Raw genomic sequence first — 18492 nt, forward strand, 5'->3', positions numbered from 1 at the left:
TTAAGTCTTCTTGGAAAGTGTGTTTGCATATATAGATAAACAGAGATGAGAGATGATTAACATCCTTAGTGTGTCTATATTGGCATGTATGACAGCTTGCAGTCCCTTCACTTTGTTGTTATTCTCTGAAAAATAGTGAAAAAAGCTGTTGAAATTTTGTGGATTCAAAGCTTTGAAATTAGGTTTATGTAGGAAAAGAAACATTTTATAGTAACTTTCTTTCAAAGTGCTGTGGTTTTTAAAGCAACTTGTTAATATCTTGTTAGAGGAATCATTTATTCCCTGGCCTGTCTTTCAGTGAGCAATACTTGAACAGATTAACAGTTCTTTGGAAGTGGTAATGCTCAATAGAATGTATTTTTAAAGGTGTTATTTTAAGTAATAACCTTTTAATGCTGTTTTAGGGGTTTCCATTCAGAATTTTGGCTAATTCTTGCATTCATTGATTTGAAAAATTAGATATTTGTCAAGAACTTCCTGACTAAAACTTCCTCCTGCTTAAAAACCAAACCCAGTTATTTCTGGCAAACTGCTTTTCCTGCAAAGGACGCACACCTTGACCTTTATACAGCAGGTTGGAGCGTTTCTGAAAGTCACACTGGTTCTGCCTGGTATGTCAGCACAGCTCTGTAAACATGATTATTCCCTGCAATTTCTCTTTGTTATTTTGAGGCTGTAATATTTTATACTTTTTTTTAAAGCATTGAAGAATGGTAAGCTGAAATTGTATGCTGTTTAAAAAAAAAACAACAAACAACAACCCAGAATGTTATTCCCTTGTCAGACAAAACCAACATATTTTTGTTAGCAGTCCCAATTTTGTTTTTAGAGTATTGGCAAGACAAAGCATGAGTCTTTTTGGCAGCTGTAGGGTGTTAACCCTCTGTATGAGAACCTTTAAGTGACATTGAACGCCATTTGTTTATCGGTGAACCAGAGGAGTATTTGGTTCACACAGGGTATGGCGAGCAACGTGCATCCTGCCCGGGCTGCAAACAATCAGCAGCAACAGGAAACTGCTTTGCACCAGCTTTGAAGGACGACAGAGCTTGTTTGAAAGCCGAGTGTAAAGCAATCTAGCGGAGGAATTGTCTCAGCTAGCGCTTGCACATCTGGGAAGCAGGTTTGTGTTTCATAACGCCCTTGCCAAACTGGTAGGAGCTGGGTGTGTCTAGATCTAACTTTGTCTCTTGAGAAGCCGAGCTTTTATTTTGCAAGTGACATGCTTTAAGTCTTCAATCTCTTTAGTTGTTTGGTGGTTTGTTGTTTTGTTTTTTTTTTTTTTCTTTAGGAGGCCCAAACATATGGGCCATCACCTCTGAAGAGCGGGCCAAGCATGACAAGCAGTTTGATAGCCTTAAACCCACAGGAGGCTACATTACAGGTTGGTCTGAGATTCCGCATTATACATTAACTTCTCTGTACACATAAGTATCTTTGTAAAACAGTTTGAAAACTACATCCTATTTCTAGCCCTTTGTTGTGTGACTAATAACCGTACTCTTAGGGCAAACAGCTACAGGTTATTACAAAACTTCTACAAGCTTTGGGCTAAAGTCTGGCACAGGAACACTTTTATTAACCCTGTCACTTGTGCAGCAAGTGGTTATGTGCTGTTACTCTGTCTAGTTTCAAAAACCAAGGAGTATCAGGCAAAATCTGTGCTTAGATGGGAGGCTGCCAAGGAGCACTTACAGTAGCTATTGTAACAAGTGACGCCAGAGACACCAGAAGTGGCTCTCCTCTGTCTGAACAGTGTTAGAAAATACTGTTCTGTTAGATATCTTTGTTTTGAGGGAGGAGGCAGGGAGTGAGATGCTGACAGCTTGTCCTCCTTAATGACTGCTTGAAATTCATTAACCCTTGGGCCTTCAGCAAGTTCTAGAAAGGCTAATGGCATTTTGCAATGGCCTGCTGTCAGTTCCAGTTGCATTCAGCTGCTTCTCCTCTGAAACAATTGGGTCATGTTGCTGCACACCTCAGAATCTGCAGTTTTCAAATTTAAGAATCTGCTTGTGACATCAAGAAAAGGCTCAATTTCACTGGCAAAGATGACTTAAATTAAGAATGCCCTGTTCTTTGTGTGTGAGTGGGCAGTAAAGACCAGCCCTGATAACTATCTGCTAATGCCCAATCTGGTGACTCCACTGCCCCTGCTTTTCCTCATTTTGATCCAAAAAAGACTGAGCAAGGAGTGGGAAGTTGTCTGTGTGGAACATGCACATCTTCTGGTTAAGTAATATGTAACTCCTGCTTTGGCCAAACAGCTCTGGGAGGCTGGTGTTTACCACCAGCTGAAAAGTATGCAGTCCCAGGGACTACCTTTAGGCCACATCTGGGCTCTTACCTGCACATACATCTGCAGGCTTCATTATTTATTTGGCAAGTGCTTGAAATGAAAGGCTATGTATGAATATAAGGAAAGAAAGAGCTGAAAGAATAACTTAGTCTTAGCTTTAAGCATCTGTTACATCACTCACAGGTAAGCATAAACACCGCTATCTGTATTTTATTATGACTTTGTCTAACAGCGCGATCAGTACTACTTGATGTGGAGCTTGGTATGGAATTGCACAATAGTTCCCATTCCCTTCCTGAAGTACTGAAATAGTGAATGTTCTCCAATGGAACAGAATATTATTTAGGACACAATATTTTCCCAGTTTTTCTAGAGAGGCAGTACTGGCTAAAGTTAGATTGGATGAAGGAGAAGGAAAGAAATGGCATGCGCATCCTTTCTTGTAGAAGTAATTAGGTCAGGACTAAATTTTCGGTTATTTTTGCTTCTTTAAATCTTGTATCTATTAAACTGTTGGCAGCTGTTGATTTGTGACCTTTTAAAACTTTTTATAGCTATTGGAAATCACAGAGTAAAAATTCAGGATTACAGAATACGTGGGTATCTCACAATCGCTGTTACCAGGGAAGGAGTTAGGTGGTACGAAAATTGGAAGCTTGGTATCTAGCGTGTTGGTTCCTTTTGAAATTCTGGTCCCACAAGAGAGTACTGAGGTATTCTAAAAAAATCTATGTCTCTAGTATAAAAGTCTGTCTTTCTTTCTTGTTTATCATAGGTGATCAAGCACGTACCTTTTTTTTGCAATCAGGTCTACCAGCTTCAATTCTTGCTGAAATATGGTAAGGTATTTACTTTTTTTTTTTTTTTTTTTTAAAGATAAGAGATGCATAGCATTCAAGTACTATCTCTGGTATGTTGTGTTGTCTCAGAGGCTTTCAGCAGTCAAGATAAGAATGTTGTCTGAATCATTGTTTTAATTTTTCTAAATTTAGAGGAAGGATTGAGCCCATATGCATACTAACAATTAAAAAGCGATATTTCAAATCATTATTATGATGTTAATTCAAATTAGTTCATATCGAACACAGCCTTTTTAAACTGTAGTAAGTGCTTGAAACAAAAAGCGATGATAAATTTCAAGGCTTTTATAGAGGAAAGTGCTTGTTGGACTGCCACAAAGGTAATTGCTAAGCCTTGTCTTTATATTTTAAATACTAATATAGAAAAAGAGGTAGAAAATAACACTTTAAATATTAATATAGAAAAATAGTTAAATAATGGGTTAATGAATTCCTGGAGATACCAAATTGAATGATGTTTGAAATACCAGCAACTACTAAAGAATGGCAGTAAGATTAAGTGTGGGAAAATTATATGCTACTAAACTGGGAGTGGAAAATGCACTGAAAGTAGAAGACAGGAAAAAAATATAAAGGCACAGAAAATGTTAGTAGGAGGTCAGTTATAATACACTGTAAGATACCAACCAATGCTGTAATACAGGAACTGGAAAAAGTGCTGTTCTTTGGTGCATGTATGTGGTGGTTACAACACTTGCAACATTTTCTCCTTTGCAACTCAGTCTTCACTAAAATACTGTGTTCATTTTGGGGTACTTAGTTGTTATCAAGATGTACACGTGCTAAAAGACATGGAGTGGAGGCTCACAGTAATTAAGAACAACTCACTTGTGAAAGAATATTAAAGAAACTAACTAAATGCAAAATTAGTTTCGTCTTCAGAGACTTAAAGTGCCTAGAAGAGAGTGTTAAGGAAATTTTTATGTAGGGCCTTGGGGTTTTATACTGAGTAATAACAGAATGAAAGGGAAAATGTAGTTTAATATTAAGTCTGATTTGTTTTTCTCCTATTTTATTTACATTCCTGTGCCTGCTCCTCACATATTTAAGTATTAATAAGATTTCATATTTTCTGTCTGACCAGAAATTTTGTCTGTCTGTGTACGCACAGTTGCATGTATTTCTTGTTGTATTTATTTGGAAAAGTGTCAAAGGAAGACAGTGTGGATATCAGGCTTAAAAAAACCACTGCTGTGAATTAATTCAGTTTTTCATAGTGGTATATAGTGCCTTCAGCAGATTTTTGCATCCTCCCATTTCAGATTCTTGCATTAATTCCTTACGTTACCAGGCATTAATTTAAAATAATTAGTCTGGCTAGTAGCATAGAAAGAAGCATAGAAGAGGTGTATCTGTAGCAACAATCCACTGAGCAGGAGACTACTGCTTTTCTGAGTGTCTTCCTACTTTCTCAGGTGTTAAGTATTTAATATACAGCAACTTTAAAACTGAACTCTGCAGAAGGCTGCCAAGTGACTTAATACAGCTAGATGAACATTATGTTTGGAAGTCCAGGTTGACCTTCAATACCTGTAGATTGGCAAACTAGAAAAATTAAGATCTGTAAACTGCTGAGGGTTTGACTGTTGTAAAAAATGGTTGCAATAAGTTTGTTGGTTTATTGTACAAAAGCAGTAAATAAATTTGATAGAAAAGCTTCTCATTAAGTGAAAGAGTTAACTTTACATTTCTTCCTTGTGGGTGTGTTAAATTTAAATTTATTTTATTTTTAAGGACACTATCAGACCTAAACAAGGATGGAAAAATGGATCAACAGGAGTTCTCTATAGCCATGAAACTCATCAAGCTGAAATTGCAAGGACAGCACTTGCCTGCAGTTCTCCCTCCTGTCATGAAACAAACTCCAGTATTTTCACCGCTAATGTCAGCTCGCTTTGGTACTTATGAATATATAATTACTTAGTGTTCAGAGGTAAAAAAACAAAGTTAATTGCAGCCAAATATAAGCATTAATCTGACCACAACAGTTGAGTGAATCAGTAAAAAAACCCCAAGGATATTCTGATTTAGGAAATTCACAAAGTCACTTTCTTGACACTTTTGATAATTTCATTCTTTGAAGACATTTAATAATAAAGAAAAACCTTCTGTTGAGTTTTGACATGAGGTTCAAGAAGGCCATTCACATTTGCCATCTGACTTGTAGGCTGTCATCTTGTACTGAAGGTTTTTTTTGTCTCCCTCCTACTCATTCACCTATTTATACTCGGGGTTTTTAAAGTTAAACTTAGTGAAGGTCAAAGTTTTGGTAGAACACTTCTTTTAATACTTTTTTTCAGTATCAGTCAGATTGTCTATTTTGGTTATATGATCAATTGAGTATAATTATTTTAACTTTTTTTTTTTCTCCTGATGGTGTTTTGGGATTCAGTGCATGCGTGTTATTCTGTTCTTTTGTAGAACAAAATATGCATGACTTCAGCTGGATTACAAAATTAGTACATACTTATATGCTGAAATTAAGTGTATGCATATATTAATTACATACATGATTTTAAATATCTGCCCATCGGTAAACTTTGTGTGTTTGTATACAAGTGCATGCATGTATAGATAGCTGTGGTTGGCATATGATTACTTCCTACTAATCTTCCATCACAGCATCTGCATACTGTTGTCTTACACAAGATTCAGCCAGTAATTCAAGTGCCCTTATTCGCTTCAGTCAACTGCCTTAAAGAAACCATTTGCTAGGCATGGTCCCTAAGTATGGACTTCTCACCCATACAGAGTCTTCCAAGGCTGGTGCTTGGAAGAGACTTAGTTCAGAAACAGTATGAGCTTTTCCCTGTAGAAGATTGCCACAACTCTTGAGTTGCATTGTAATTTTCTCTCAGGGGCCAGACGTGGAAAGGCTTGTTGAAGAACTAGTTATGGCTGCAATTATAGAAAACTAGATCTTACTCTTTTGTGAAATGCTAGCTAAATCTACCTTGAGAATTAATTGCTTGTAAGGATCTTCTGTTCTTTTAATTCATGTTCTTCAGTATATTTCCTCTGTGAGCTGTCTTGTCTAAACTTTAGAGAAAAAGTAAATATTATACACAAGCATCTGTTTTAGCTCATTGTATCTCTGGACACAGGTTGCTTTGTGTAGTTTCTGCCTAGCATATTGAAGCCAATTTCTTGCTGGACCCTCTGCAGTATTAAATCATGAATTGTTGGATTTTGCTCTAGGAATGGGTAGTATGCCAAATCTGTCCATGCCAACGTCTATGTCTACGATCACACCATTAGCTCCCATGTCTCTGACCTCCATGACTTCCATCCCTCCTTTGGTTATCTCTGCTCCCCTGGTGCCTTCTGTCAGTACCTCCTCGTTGCCAAATGGAACATCCAGCATTCTGCAGCCTTTGTCCATACCTTTCTCTTCAAGTAAGTACAGTACAGTCCAGTACTCACTTTCAGAACTATGAATCTTATTTTTTCTATGACTAATTTCAGACAGGAATGTTACTACTTGCATGCGACTTAAAAAATAAAAAAAATATATTTTTTCCAAAGTTCACATTTGTCAAGTTGTTTCTAACTGATTAATCGTAACAACAAGGCACTGATTAGCTTTTCTTCTGTCAAAGTCTTGACTGTTTATTACAAAGCATTACCTTCTACCGGGTTACTTTACATTTTTTTTGTTTTGTTTTTTGTTTGTTTGTTGCAGCGCTGCCTCATACTGGTTCTTTAGGTCCCATGGCAGGAGGGTTTGGTGGTACTAGTATACAGAAGGCACAGTCACTAATTGATTTAGGATCTAGCAGGTATGAAAGTTAAGTTGGTTATATCTTAAACTTGAGTATTATGCCTTCCAAAACTTATGCAGCATTTCTATTTTCAAAATACATTCATTAAAAATTAGTCTATTGAATATGACTTATGAAGTCTGAAAATAGATTGGTTTGATATGCACAATAAGTAATATTTTCAGTAAATCTGACAAAACTATCCCAAGTAGGTGAGGAGTTCAAATGAGAGAAAGTGTTGCCAAAAAGAAGGGAATGCACCTCATTAGTAAACAGAAGTAAAACTTACCAAGTGGATATAAAAGCAATGTTTATGGATTGATGTGCTCATTCATTATAGAGGACACCATGTAATTAGCAGGCATGTAAGAACAGTGTGTTATAAATATTTATGTGCAAATTTGTTTTATGAATAATAGAAGATTGTGAGTCTTTGTAATCAGCTGCTCTGTTTCGCTGATTTTAAAGCTTTGCTGTAGATGAAGTGAGGGACTAGGCTTACCTATGCAATTGGTCATCCAGGGAACAGTCTCCCAAAAGACAATCCAGAGGGCATCTGAGCCCCAGATCAGTTCCAGAAGGTGAATGAGAAGTGCTTGCACCTCTCTACTGTTAATACAAGGCATGTAGGATGAACGCATGTCTAACTTTGGGCTCCTCCTACAGACACCTGATGCTAGCAGATGTTCAATAAGATTATTGTAGGCGTGGTGTGTGCCTGTAACAATTTTTTTTTTTTTTAAACTGGAAAGCATTCTTTTGCTGATGTTCCAGCATTGCAAAGTAGCTATTCTTCAGTGTTACTGTGACAGCATTTTCACCATCATGTCATCTAACTCCATGCAAAGAAAGTCTATCCAGCATCATGCCCGAAAGGCTTTGTTTATATCAGCGTTCTTTACTTTGTTGCCTCTGATAACACTGCAAATAGTTTTTTACTTGACAGAGTAGGGGATTACCTTAAACAAGGCGGGCTGGATGCACCTGGTTTTGTGTGGTGTTCAAAGATGAGACACTGTGAAAATGCTGGGAGTTGCAGGTAGAAGTTTTATAGGTATAACTAAACACTCTATCAAGTGCTATTCTGCAGAAACAATGAGCTGGAAAAACTCCATTCAGCCTGTCATTGTCACTAATAAAAAGAATAGGTAGAGGTGGAATATAATGGCTTTAGCACCTTTGGAAGCTGGTTTTGGTTGTGAGTTTATCGGATAATTTTTTATGTTCATGGTTATTCATTTGCATACGTCTTAAAGTTACTTAGGCATCCACCCAGTGCTTCACAGCCCTTGTAAACATTCTTGTGAAAGTTGAGATGTTTTCCTGTGGTTTCCTGTAGTATTATTTTGCAGTGGTGGACCGATGAATTATGTGGCATAAGTGCCTGTGATACCAAGGGAACAAGATCTTGAATTCAAGATTTAGTTTTTAGATACGTGTCCCTACTTTCGCAGTAAAATTCCGTATTAGTGATGAAAATATTTATAGCAAATTAGCAGAGGTAAAACTTTGTGGAAGTTGTTTCATGTTGCCAGAAAATGTTACATATCTTGTGTTCCAATGCCTGTTTATTAAACTTAGAGTTCTTTCTTAGTGACTTAGAGTTCTTTCTTTCTTTTTTTTTTTTTTTTTAAATTGTATTACAGTTCAAATTCTTCCTCTAGTGCTTCACTAGTTGGGAATTCACCAAAGATTGCGTCCTCAGACTGGGCAGTTCCTCAGGCCTCCAGATTAAAATACAGACAGAAATTTAACAGTCTTGATAAAAGTATGAGTGGATATTTATCAGGTGAGTATGGCATTTGATATGGAGGGGGAGAACCAGCAGTGTTTTCTGCCTCTGGAATGTTGCAGGCTGAGGGATGGAATCCCGGCTTGGGATTTGACTGCCATATGAAATAAAAGCTGAAATTGTTGACATTCAGGCTTATGCAGGAGAGAGTGGGTTTCAGCTATTGGTTCTAGTCAGCCAAGAAATGGAAATAGCCATCAGTTGATTGGCTTGGGGTCTGTGTTTAGACCTGGAGGGGTCTGAGGAGATAGCAGTCTCCCCAGGTAGACTGGGGGGGGAAGATAAAAGTGGCAGTGGTGGGATCTAACTAGAAGAACCTGAGAACCATAAGGCCGGGGAAGTTAGCTCCATAAAGTCAGCAGTCATTTCTCTAGCATCAGTCTTTGGTCTGAGACTCTTTCTTAGGACTTTGTAAAATGGGGGACATCTCATCATTTTTCTGCCATGTGCTGCTATGCATGTGTGTTAGTAATTGCTTAGATATTTGGGCTTTATCTTTTCAAAGAATTCAGTTTGGGAAAGACACTGCAGTACTGCAGCCATTGATTGGAATTTTTCAAAAGGAATTTAAGGGAGTAATTCCTTGTTGACTTAGTGACATTGGTGCTGTGCCATGGCATTATGGTGGTTTCAAAAGACTTCACGCAAAGTTAATACAAGAGTAGAGTTTTATGAAAGTTCTTATAAAACTGGATTACTCACTATAACACAGTGAGCAGAACGCTGGCCAAACAGATGATGTGAAGTCAACATGTGTGTCTGTAGCTGACTACATTTCCCATTTTGAATAAGCACTTATCAAGCCTCTGCCTCAGCTTCATAGCCCACAAAAAAGGAGGACAATTCTCTCTTTCGAGAAAGGAGCTCAGTGCTTTTTATCTTCTTCAGCAGATTTTGGGCTGAAGGTTTCATCGACCTGCCTAGAAAGGTATATAGTTCTGTGTTATCAAAAGGAAAGCTGACAGCTTTCCAGCATGCTAGTTCAAGCTTTAGGTAGACAGTCAGCTGGGCTTTTGTAACATCTGTGGGGATTACCATAAATACCCCTTTTTCATGTCAGTCTTTCTGTTAGGTGCTCTGAATGAAAAAAAGGACACAAGAATACTTACATCTTGATTGTGTCCAGGTTGTAATGCCTGTTGTTAAGCCTGGAAGTAAAGCCAACTGTCAGCCACTGATGAAAATGGATTAGATTAATATTAAAAATAAACATGCCCTAGTTCGTGACCCATTTTTTTGCTACATGTGAATCTTTGTTCAAATAATTTATTTTTATTTATCTTTTGCACTTTCACTAAGGATTTCAAGCAAGGAATGCCCTTCTGCAATCAAACCTTTCACAGACTCAGCTGGCTACTATTTGGTAAGTTTAGTTACTGATTATGAATTCAGTGCATTTATGGTGTTAATAGAGGAAACATTGTCTTTAGCAAAAAATTAGGAAGGGACACCATAGATCTACAATCATAAACTGAAACTAAGCTACTTCTTAAACTAGTTTGTTCATTAGTACATTTTCAAAAGACACTTTGATGTAATATAATTAATTTTTTTCACTCTTTGTTTAAGTCCATATAATAGTACAGCTATTAATTTCAGTTTCTGATTCAGTGATGCACTAGTTTAGATGAGACGAGGGTTTGTTCATTTTAAAAGTAGAATTCTGAAATCAAGCTTGTTAGTTTTAAAACATGGAGAAATATTAAAAATGAAGTAACCCTTTAGATTTTTAGAGTTTACTGCAGTTCCCATAAAGATAGATGCGTATTACACATTTGTTAAGACTCGCCTTTACTGTGGTGATGGAAATGGTTACAGATGTCTGAAGTCTTGAATAATCTGCCCTTCTAGATATGGTAGTTTGGATTACGCCTTCAGACATAACTTGAATGTTATACATAAAATGTACTGGCCCAGCAGAATTCACAATAGCTTGGTGCTTTACATCCCTTTCTGAGTTCCCTTTCTTCTTCATCTTTATCCCAGAGCAGTCATTTGTTTGTCTTAGCAGCAGCAAGCTGAAACATTCCTTATATTTGTTCAACTTGCTTGGTTGCATGCTGTGAAGGTAAAAAAGAGAGTGTTGGGTTGTAGTCCTCCACTCTGGAGTACGGGGAAAAAGCATTACATAAAATTACTGGCTGTTTTCCTCCTGGGTGCCTAGCCTGAAGATAACAGTAGCCAATGCAAGGAAGTCTGCGTACCCATGTAGAAGATTAACAGCCCAAATTTCAGTTTTGCCCAAAGTAAGGAATTACCAGTATTTCTACCAGGGTACTGTGTTCATGGTAATTACTTAAATAATGGTACTGTTATGTGTGAATAGTGCTGGTCTGTGAACATAATAAAAATCTTGTTTCATCATCTCCTGATTTTGTTTTTCACTGTGGGGTGTGTGTGCGTTTGATCGTTTTTTTTGGTGGTGTTGTTTCCTTTTTGGTTTTAGTAGGTTTTTTTTAACAAGCAGTTATTTTATTAAGCATTTCACTTAAGCGCAGTCTAAGGACACAGTCCTGTAATTGTATCTACATAGATAGTTCTTTGAGAAAGGTTCCTGCTTTCTTGCCTGCATCTCTGGAAACATTTCACTGGTTTCCCACCCACCCCTCCTCACCCGCCCCAGTTGTGTGGGAAGCATTTTGTAGGCTAATGATATGATTGTGTGCTTTGTCTTCTCCTTACAGGGAGTAGGTGATCCTTTTCCTATCCATTGCAAGGTACTCTGGGGCAGCTCATGTCTTCCCTGCACTGTCAGGGAGACATAGGGAAAAAAATGTCCCTGTTGTAGAATTCGATGTAATTTTATATAATATTTTCTTTTGTTTTAAAAAATAACTTTGAAAAAGTGGTTTCTAGCATTTTGAACTGATTAAGAACAGTCCTGGATTCTCTTCCCAGCTCTTCTCTTGGAGATGCAATAAATCAAAGAGATCTCTCTTAACCTTTCCTATCCTTTTTGCTGTATTTTATGAAAACATCTGAATAGCAATACATTATTAAACAAAACAATATCTCCATCAGCTATTCATGTTATTAATAGTAATTATTTTTACCAGACATTTCACAGGAATTCTCTATTTTAAAAATTATTTTTACAGTGAATTGTTTCATTTGTGAGTGATTGTGATGGTTGGTTCTAATTCTTATTGCTGTTAACACTGTGCAGGTCTTTAGCTGATATTGATGGAGATGGACAGCTGAAAGCTGATGAGTTTGTGTTAGCCATGCACCTAACTGATATGGCCAAAGCCGGACAACCTCTGCCACTAACTCTGCCTCTTGAACTGGTACCACCTTCTTTCAGGTATATCACTGAGAGCAGTGAAACATAACCTATTTTCAAAGAAAATTAATGTGTTATTTCCCTAACAACAGTGTAGTTTTTTTTTCTCTCCAGGAGTGGAAAATATACTGAAAGTATAAACGGAACTCTGCCATCTTATCAGCCTGTGCAAGAGGAGGAGCCACAGAAAAAACAGCCAGGTAAAATAGGGTTCACATTCTTAATGTTTGAAGGGCACTGAAACCTTTAGAAAGTGGAAGACATCATCAAATCCCTAGGGAGCTTCATTTCAGGAGCTAGATTCCTTTTAACTTGGATGGTAGGAAGGTTGTTAAGTGGATGTGGTCAGCCTATTACATCTAATAGAATTGAGAAGGCAGAAATAGGAGCTATTTTTAGTTGTAGGAAAGGAAAAGTGTGCTGATGAATAATGTATTTTGGAAAAGAAATCCTTCATGGCCAAATACTGCCATGCTGTTGTAAATTTTTTTTCAGTTGAAAGTTCCTGGCATTACTTTGTTCTGGACATTTTGAAAGCGAGGGCTTCCAGGGTAGTTTTATTCTCTGAAAACTAGCTGCAATTTTTTGCATATAACATAGATTCTACTATTGACTCCCTGATGCTACCAGCAAAGGTCTCTTACATGTGCATTGCAAGAAATGACTTGTCTCTTGGAAGGGTGATTGCTGGGAGCCCAAACCATTCTTTTGTATCTCTTTTTATCCTATACTGCAGTAATTGAGTTTTGTTTTCTGCTGTTTTTAACTTCAGGAGCTCTCACAGGGAACACCCTTAAAAATTAAGCTCCTTCTCTGTGTTAATGTTTCTTGCATGGTAGAAAAACTTTTAAACAGAAGATAGTCTCCTAGGTTATAAAACCTGTTCTTTTATGTTTCCTATAAAATTAAAGTCATTTTTGTGGGCGGTTTTAAACTACAGCTTTTTTTTTTTTTTTTGCAGTTGGAATAGACTTAGGAAAAATTAGGTATTTTTGAAAAGAAAAATAATACTTCAACAAATGCAAGATGCTTATATCATCCATGACCCAACAACCCAAGCTTGCCAAAAAGAAAGTATCTATCTTTAGTGGCATAACTGAGGTACTTGTTTGAGAGCAGTGTTTTGCACAGGACAGAAATAACTACCTTTCCTTATTTTAGTGACATTTGAGGACAAAAGAAAAGCCAACTATGAGAGGGGAAATATGGAGCTGGAAAAACGCCGTCAGGTCCTGTTGGAGCAGCAGCAGAGGGAGGCTGAACGTAAGGCTCAGAAAGAAAGAGAAGAACAAGAGCGAAGAGAGAGGGAACGTCAGGAGCAGGAACGGAAGAAACAACTTGAAATGGAAAGGCAGCTGGAGAGACAACGAGAGTTGGAAAGACAAAGGGAAGAAGAAAGGAGAAAAGAAATAGAAAGGCGGGAGGTTGTTTTCTTGAAATTATTTTTTAATGTTTTAAGGAATATGTACATGCATACAGTATCCACTTGACAGAGCATTCAGGATTTGAATGCTGGCTTTGGTTCTGTCTCCTCACACGGCCATTGGCAGGTTGTCTTGCAGAGAGGTTATCATTTCTGTCTGAAAACATTGTGTCTGTTATAAGTTAATGAAGTGTTGGTATAGGCTGAAGATTTTCAGATACTTCATAGGTCAGATGAGATTTTCTTGGACAGATTTTTTGGATTTACGCAAAAATCTCTATGCCAAACAAGACTGTACTGAATTCATAATTGATAATATTTTGACAGTTGAACTTGAGACAAATTTGCTTCTATTTGGTGTTTCAGCGCATGCATAAGACTTGCATATTTTATGTAGTTCTAGGAAATACTCAGAAGGCGGTTATGAGTAATATCTGTCAATGTGCTCATTTATGGGCAGTATTCCAAGCTAAACAGAATTTCTCTCTGAATTATGTAGCTTTTCTTCATCCAGAGTTAGGAGCATGGCATGAAGAATCTTATAGGATCACTTCCTCCATTCTTTGATGCTGAAGTATATAAGAGTACTTTTTACAAAAGAAAATATGTTGTGTTGCTGTTACGCTATCTAGAAATAGAGTACATTATATTAAATCATGGTCTCTGAGTTATGCATCTCCATTGTAATTTAAGGTAATGTAACTTCTCTGCAGGCAGCAAAGCAAGAACTTGAGCGCCAGCGACGATTGGAATGGGAGAGAATTCGTCGCCAAGAACTTCTTAATCAACGTAACAGGGAACAAGAAGAAATTGTCAAGTTGACCTCTAAAAAGAAGAGCCTTAATCTTGAATTAGAAGCCCTGGTAAGACAGAAAGTTCGCTACGCATCTTGAAATACAATATTTTAAAGTATACAAATCTTGGAATCTATATTAATGCCCCACTGGGAGTTTCACTCTGTTTTGGATGAGGAATCTAAAGCAAATATTTTGCATTGTTTTAAAGAATTGATCATGAACTAATCTGCTCATAGGCTTAGTGGACAAGCGATTTTTGCCATATGTGGTATCATTTGTCTTTGGTTTCTTTCTAGACGGACAAACATCAGCAAATCTCAAGCAGATTGCAAGATATTCGAAGCAAAAAGCAAATTCGAAAAACTGAACTGGAGGCTCTTGATAAGAAATATGACCAAGGAATCATGGAAGTCAAGCAACTACAACAACAGCTTCAGGTATGTAACTTTTTGTTTAGCTTGTAGTTTTCTTTTTCTTCCTGTTCTGTGTTTCTGTAATGCTGTTGATAATGCATCCCATAGGGAGGAATAGATCATAGTGGAGAGGGGAAACCGGCAAGGCCGTCAGCGTTGCAGAGCATTTTAGTTTTGTTAGTGTTAAAGAAATGATTACACATACTACAACAGGCTGGTAGTTAAATGAGGACAGTTGTCAAAACCTCAGCTGTTCTTTTGTGAACCGGTAATAGTGACTTCTCTTTAATTATGAATTCTTTTATGGCTCCAGACTCAAATTTTTATGAGGAATGTTTTCCTGTATGCAGAGCAAGTTGGTCTTTGGGCTGAATTACCTTGCTGCTCTTTTTTCTTTTTTTCTCTCTCTGAATAGCAAAACATGAATTATTTCAACTCGGTTGACGACCATAAATCATCCTCTACTATATTTTTATGTAATGCTCCTGCATGTCAGGGAAGCTTCTCATGTTGCTGTGTGTCACAGAGTTACTGTTTTACGTTAGGCTTGGGGTAGTCAACTTAAATGTTCTCATGATATTATTTACACTTCTAGCATGTCTGCTATTTTTTTTTTTCCAGCCGTGTTAATGTTTTCTGGGTCAAAAAGCATTCAATTTTAATAGTATTTATGTTGAGAGTATAGAAGTCATTCTTTCCTCTACCCCATAATGATAACTTACATCCACATTTCATTAACATGAATTGAAGTTAACGTTTGAAAATTCACCCATTTTTACTTACTGATTTATAAACAATACTAAAAATTTGTTATGTTCTCTTCAATATCCACAGGAGTATCAGAATAAACTAATTTATTTAGTTCCTGAAAAGCAATTGTTAAGTGAAAGAATTAAAAACGCTCAACTTGAAAACACTCAGAGTAAGTACTTGCAAATGTTCTTCTGTTTGCTTTGCTAGCTTTCCATCACTTGTAAAAAAGGCTAGAGAATGCAGAGGTGTTAATTGCACCGTCACTTTTATATCTTTTCAGTTAGTGCCATTTTAGCATTGTTTAATCTGCATTTAGTTATTTCATTCATGTTCTAAATAAGGGGCAAACAAACACATTTTTGTGAGAAAGCACAGATTTTGCTTGAAACTTTATACAGACTATACAGCCCACAGATATTATTGCACCTTGTCTTTTTTTGGTAGTGTAAACTCAACAGAGTTCATTTATGTAAAATTTACACTGATCTTTACATCAAATCATACTAGAAGTCTCTATCTAGAGAAGTCTGCTATGAATTGTTCTGATATTAAAAAAACAACTTGGAAATTATTCTGTATGTATTACGTGGAAATTATTCTGTATGTATTACGTGGAAATTATTCTGTATGTATTACGTGGAAATTATTCTGTATGTATTACCTGTAATGCCTGTGTGTCTCACTTTGTGTTGTATATGAATAGAAAGGTAAATCAAGGAATTTTTGTGAGGAAAGAAGTTGGGACTCTGTACGTATTAGGAAAAAAATAAAACGTTTAGTGAAAAGAGAAATCCTTATAAAATTGCTTGTCTTTCCTCATGCAGGTACAGGAATCAGTTCAATTCACAAAAAGTCCCTAGAAAAGGAAGAATTATGCCAAAGACTTAAGGAACAACTAGATGCCCTTGAGAAAGAAACTGCTTCTAAACTTGCCGAAATGGATGCATTTAACAGTCAGCTTAAGGTACATCTGTTCTCTAAATACTTAGTCTTACACTGGTAAGCAGTATCTTTATTTCTTCATGCAGTCATAAAGATTGGTGACACTTCTACCAGGCCTCTAAAAAGCTTTTCCCAACTTTCAGTGTCAAATAAGAACTAGTAAAAGTCTTGGAGTAAACAGTGCAATAAAAATGCATTTAAAACTATTGCTAATGTACTAAAATATGAACCTCTTGCTAATCATTGCTTTGCATGAATCAACTGTTGCTCACTCTCAACTTTTGCCTTCTAGAATTCATTTTGATTTAGAATTGAAGTTTTCCAGGCCCTTGCAAATTCTGTTCTTACAGTACTGAGGTTATATTGGCTACTATTTTTGAATTGTGGACTGAAAATTTAGCTTTTATTGAAAGAAATACAGGATTTCGTAGTACATTGTACAAGATCTGGTAGCACACTTAGGTATTGTGCTGAAAGCAAGCACAGGCCACTTACTTGTGTAGAAGTTAAGAAATATTGACCACTGGCCCTGAAGGTGTTTTTGTTTCAGAGGCAACTCTTCACTTGCCTGAAAACGCATGCAGCTCTCAGGCAGGGTAACATGCATCCACTTAACTTCATTCAGCAGTTTATTCCTCATGGCACTGAGGTGAACTTTATTCTTATGTAATGGATTTATGCTGGGCCAGCGTGAGAGCTCTGCACCCTGAATAAAAAGTTGTAAACATTTAAGGTGTTTCTTTTCTTTTTAAAAAATGGCTACATACAACATGCATTTTTAGTTACTTGTTTCTTGCATGGCTTGCTGTGTTCAGTGGCTGAATCCACCATTTACTCTTCCCTAAAATATGTTTTTCAAAATACAGTGCAAAGATTAATTGGCTTTTTATCTGCCTTATCTTACAGTGTGAGAATATGGATGATTCTGTTCTTCAGTGCCTTTTGTCTCTGCTAAGCTGTCTCAACAACCTCTTCCTCTTACTTAAGGTTATTTTCTAATCTTTAGCTCTTTTGGTTTTTAATTATTTCGCAATTTTTCTCTGCTTACCCTTTCTGTTTGGATGTACAACTTCTATTAAATACATTTTCTTAAAACAAAATCAATAGGCTCTTTTTTTTCTGCTAGCTTTTACATCCTCTAAAGACTTAAAATTTTCTTACCTGCTTAGAAATGCAAACTGTAAAATACTGGTAGCCATTTTATTTTTTATTAAACTGTGTTCAGTAAGTTGTTTTGCCCAGATATTTTTCCTTTTAGTTAAGGTAACATCAACCAAAAAAATACTGGTTTAGATGGAAACAGTGTCTTCCACTTTTCCAGCTGTTGTTCTCTGCCTGTATCCATGCACCTTAAGCTGTAAGTCAGGTTATATGAATTCTCTTCCAAGTTTAAAAGTCTAGAAATAGCATCAATATCCAGAATATGACATATGACATGGCAAACGCAATGCTATTAAACCTCCAGATTAACCCAGTACTAAAACCCACTTGCTGTTTTTCCTCAACAGTGCTTTTGTCTGCTGGGGTCAGAAATGTGACTTTGAGAATAATTTGAGGAGGAAAAAAATCAGAATTACTTAACTGACCTTTCCATTTTGCATAAGGGTTATTCTGTCCTTAAATCAAAGATGTGAGAGTTTTTATAACGCAAGTTTGTTTCTACAGTGATCCTCAATTTCTATGCAAAATGAGAAGGAAAAGTATTCTCAGCTGTGAAATATGTTTAGAGAAAACTAGTAGTCAATTGTTGGTTTAGCCTGTTGCTACAGAGACTTTAATTGATGCAGAAATCTTGTTATCTTGCCCTTTTCATATATATTGCACAGTATCTTTTAGGCAACATGATTATTGGTAGAGGTGCATATTGTAGTGGGAATAGATCATTCTTAATTGCTTTATTTGCATTTATGAGATCAGATATGAAAAGTCAGGGTATACCTGTTGCATTACTCAGTCTGTATCAATAGGATTCCTAAGAAATAATAACGTAGCATCTTACAGACGTTTTATAACACAGTGAAGTACAATCTGAAGTAATTCTATTGTTGATTTTTTTTTTCTTCTGTAAATTTAATTATCTCAAAGATTCATGCTGATTTTCTGCTGTAGAAAAATTTGTTATCAGAGGGAGGTGGAATAGGAATTGAAGGATGAAAGAAAAAAAGAGTA

The 18492-nt window shown here is 36.6% G+C and overlaps 1 protein-coding gene across 7 annotated transcripts in view; it reads left to right on the top strand.

The window, feature by feature from the left end:
* ITSN2 (intersectin 2) overlaps positions 1 to 18492 on the top strand; it is an 86359-nt gene that overhangs the window by 31530 nt on the left and 36337 nt on the right. For 4 of the 7 annotated variants that reach the window (XM_074861446.1, XM_074861452.1, XM_074861448.1 and 1 more), the window contains 15 exons: positions 1292 to 1384; positions 3075 to 3138; positions 4894 to 5057; positions 6358 to 6555; positions 6842 to 6938; positions 8567 to 8709; positions 10012 to 10075; positions 11879 to 12016; positions 12110 to 12195; positions 13157 to 13419; positions 14132 to 14281; positions 14512 to 14652; positions 15463 to 15550; positions 16206 to 16345; positions 17230 to 17310. In XM_074861446.1, coding sequence (XP_074717547.1) covers positions 1292 to 1384; positions 3075 to 3138; positions 4894 to 5057; positions 6358 to 6555; positions 6842 to 6938; positions 8567 to 8709; positions 10012 to 10075; positions 11879 to 12016; positions 12110 to 12195; positions 13157 to 13419; positions 14132 to 14281; positions 14512 to 14652; positions 15463 to 15550; positions 16206 to 16345; positions 17230 to 17310 — 1910 coding nt within the window. Of the gene's footprint in view, positions 1 to 960; positions 1124 to 1291; positions 1385 to 3074; positions 3139 to 4893; positions 5058 to 6357; positions 6556 to 6841; positions 6939 to 8566; positions 8710 to 10011; positions 10076 to 11878; positions 12017 to 12109; positions 12196 to 13156; positions 13420 to 14131; positions 14282 to 14511; positions 14653 to 15462; positions 15551 to 16205; positions 16346 to 17229; positions 17311 to 18492 lie in introns of those variants that run through there. The other 3 variants (XM_074861451.1, XM_074861449.1, XM_074861450.1) reach the window with 3 other exon arrangements.

This window comes from Strix uralensis, chromosome 3, assembly GCF_047716275.1.
Source record: "Strix uralensis isolate ZFMK-TIS-50842 chromosome 3, bStrUra1, whole genome shotgun sequence".
NCBI classification, from domain to species: Eukaryota; Metazoa; Chordata; class Aves; order Strigiformes; family Strigidae; genus Strix; species Strix uralensis.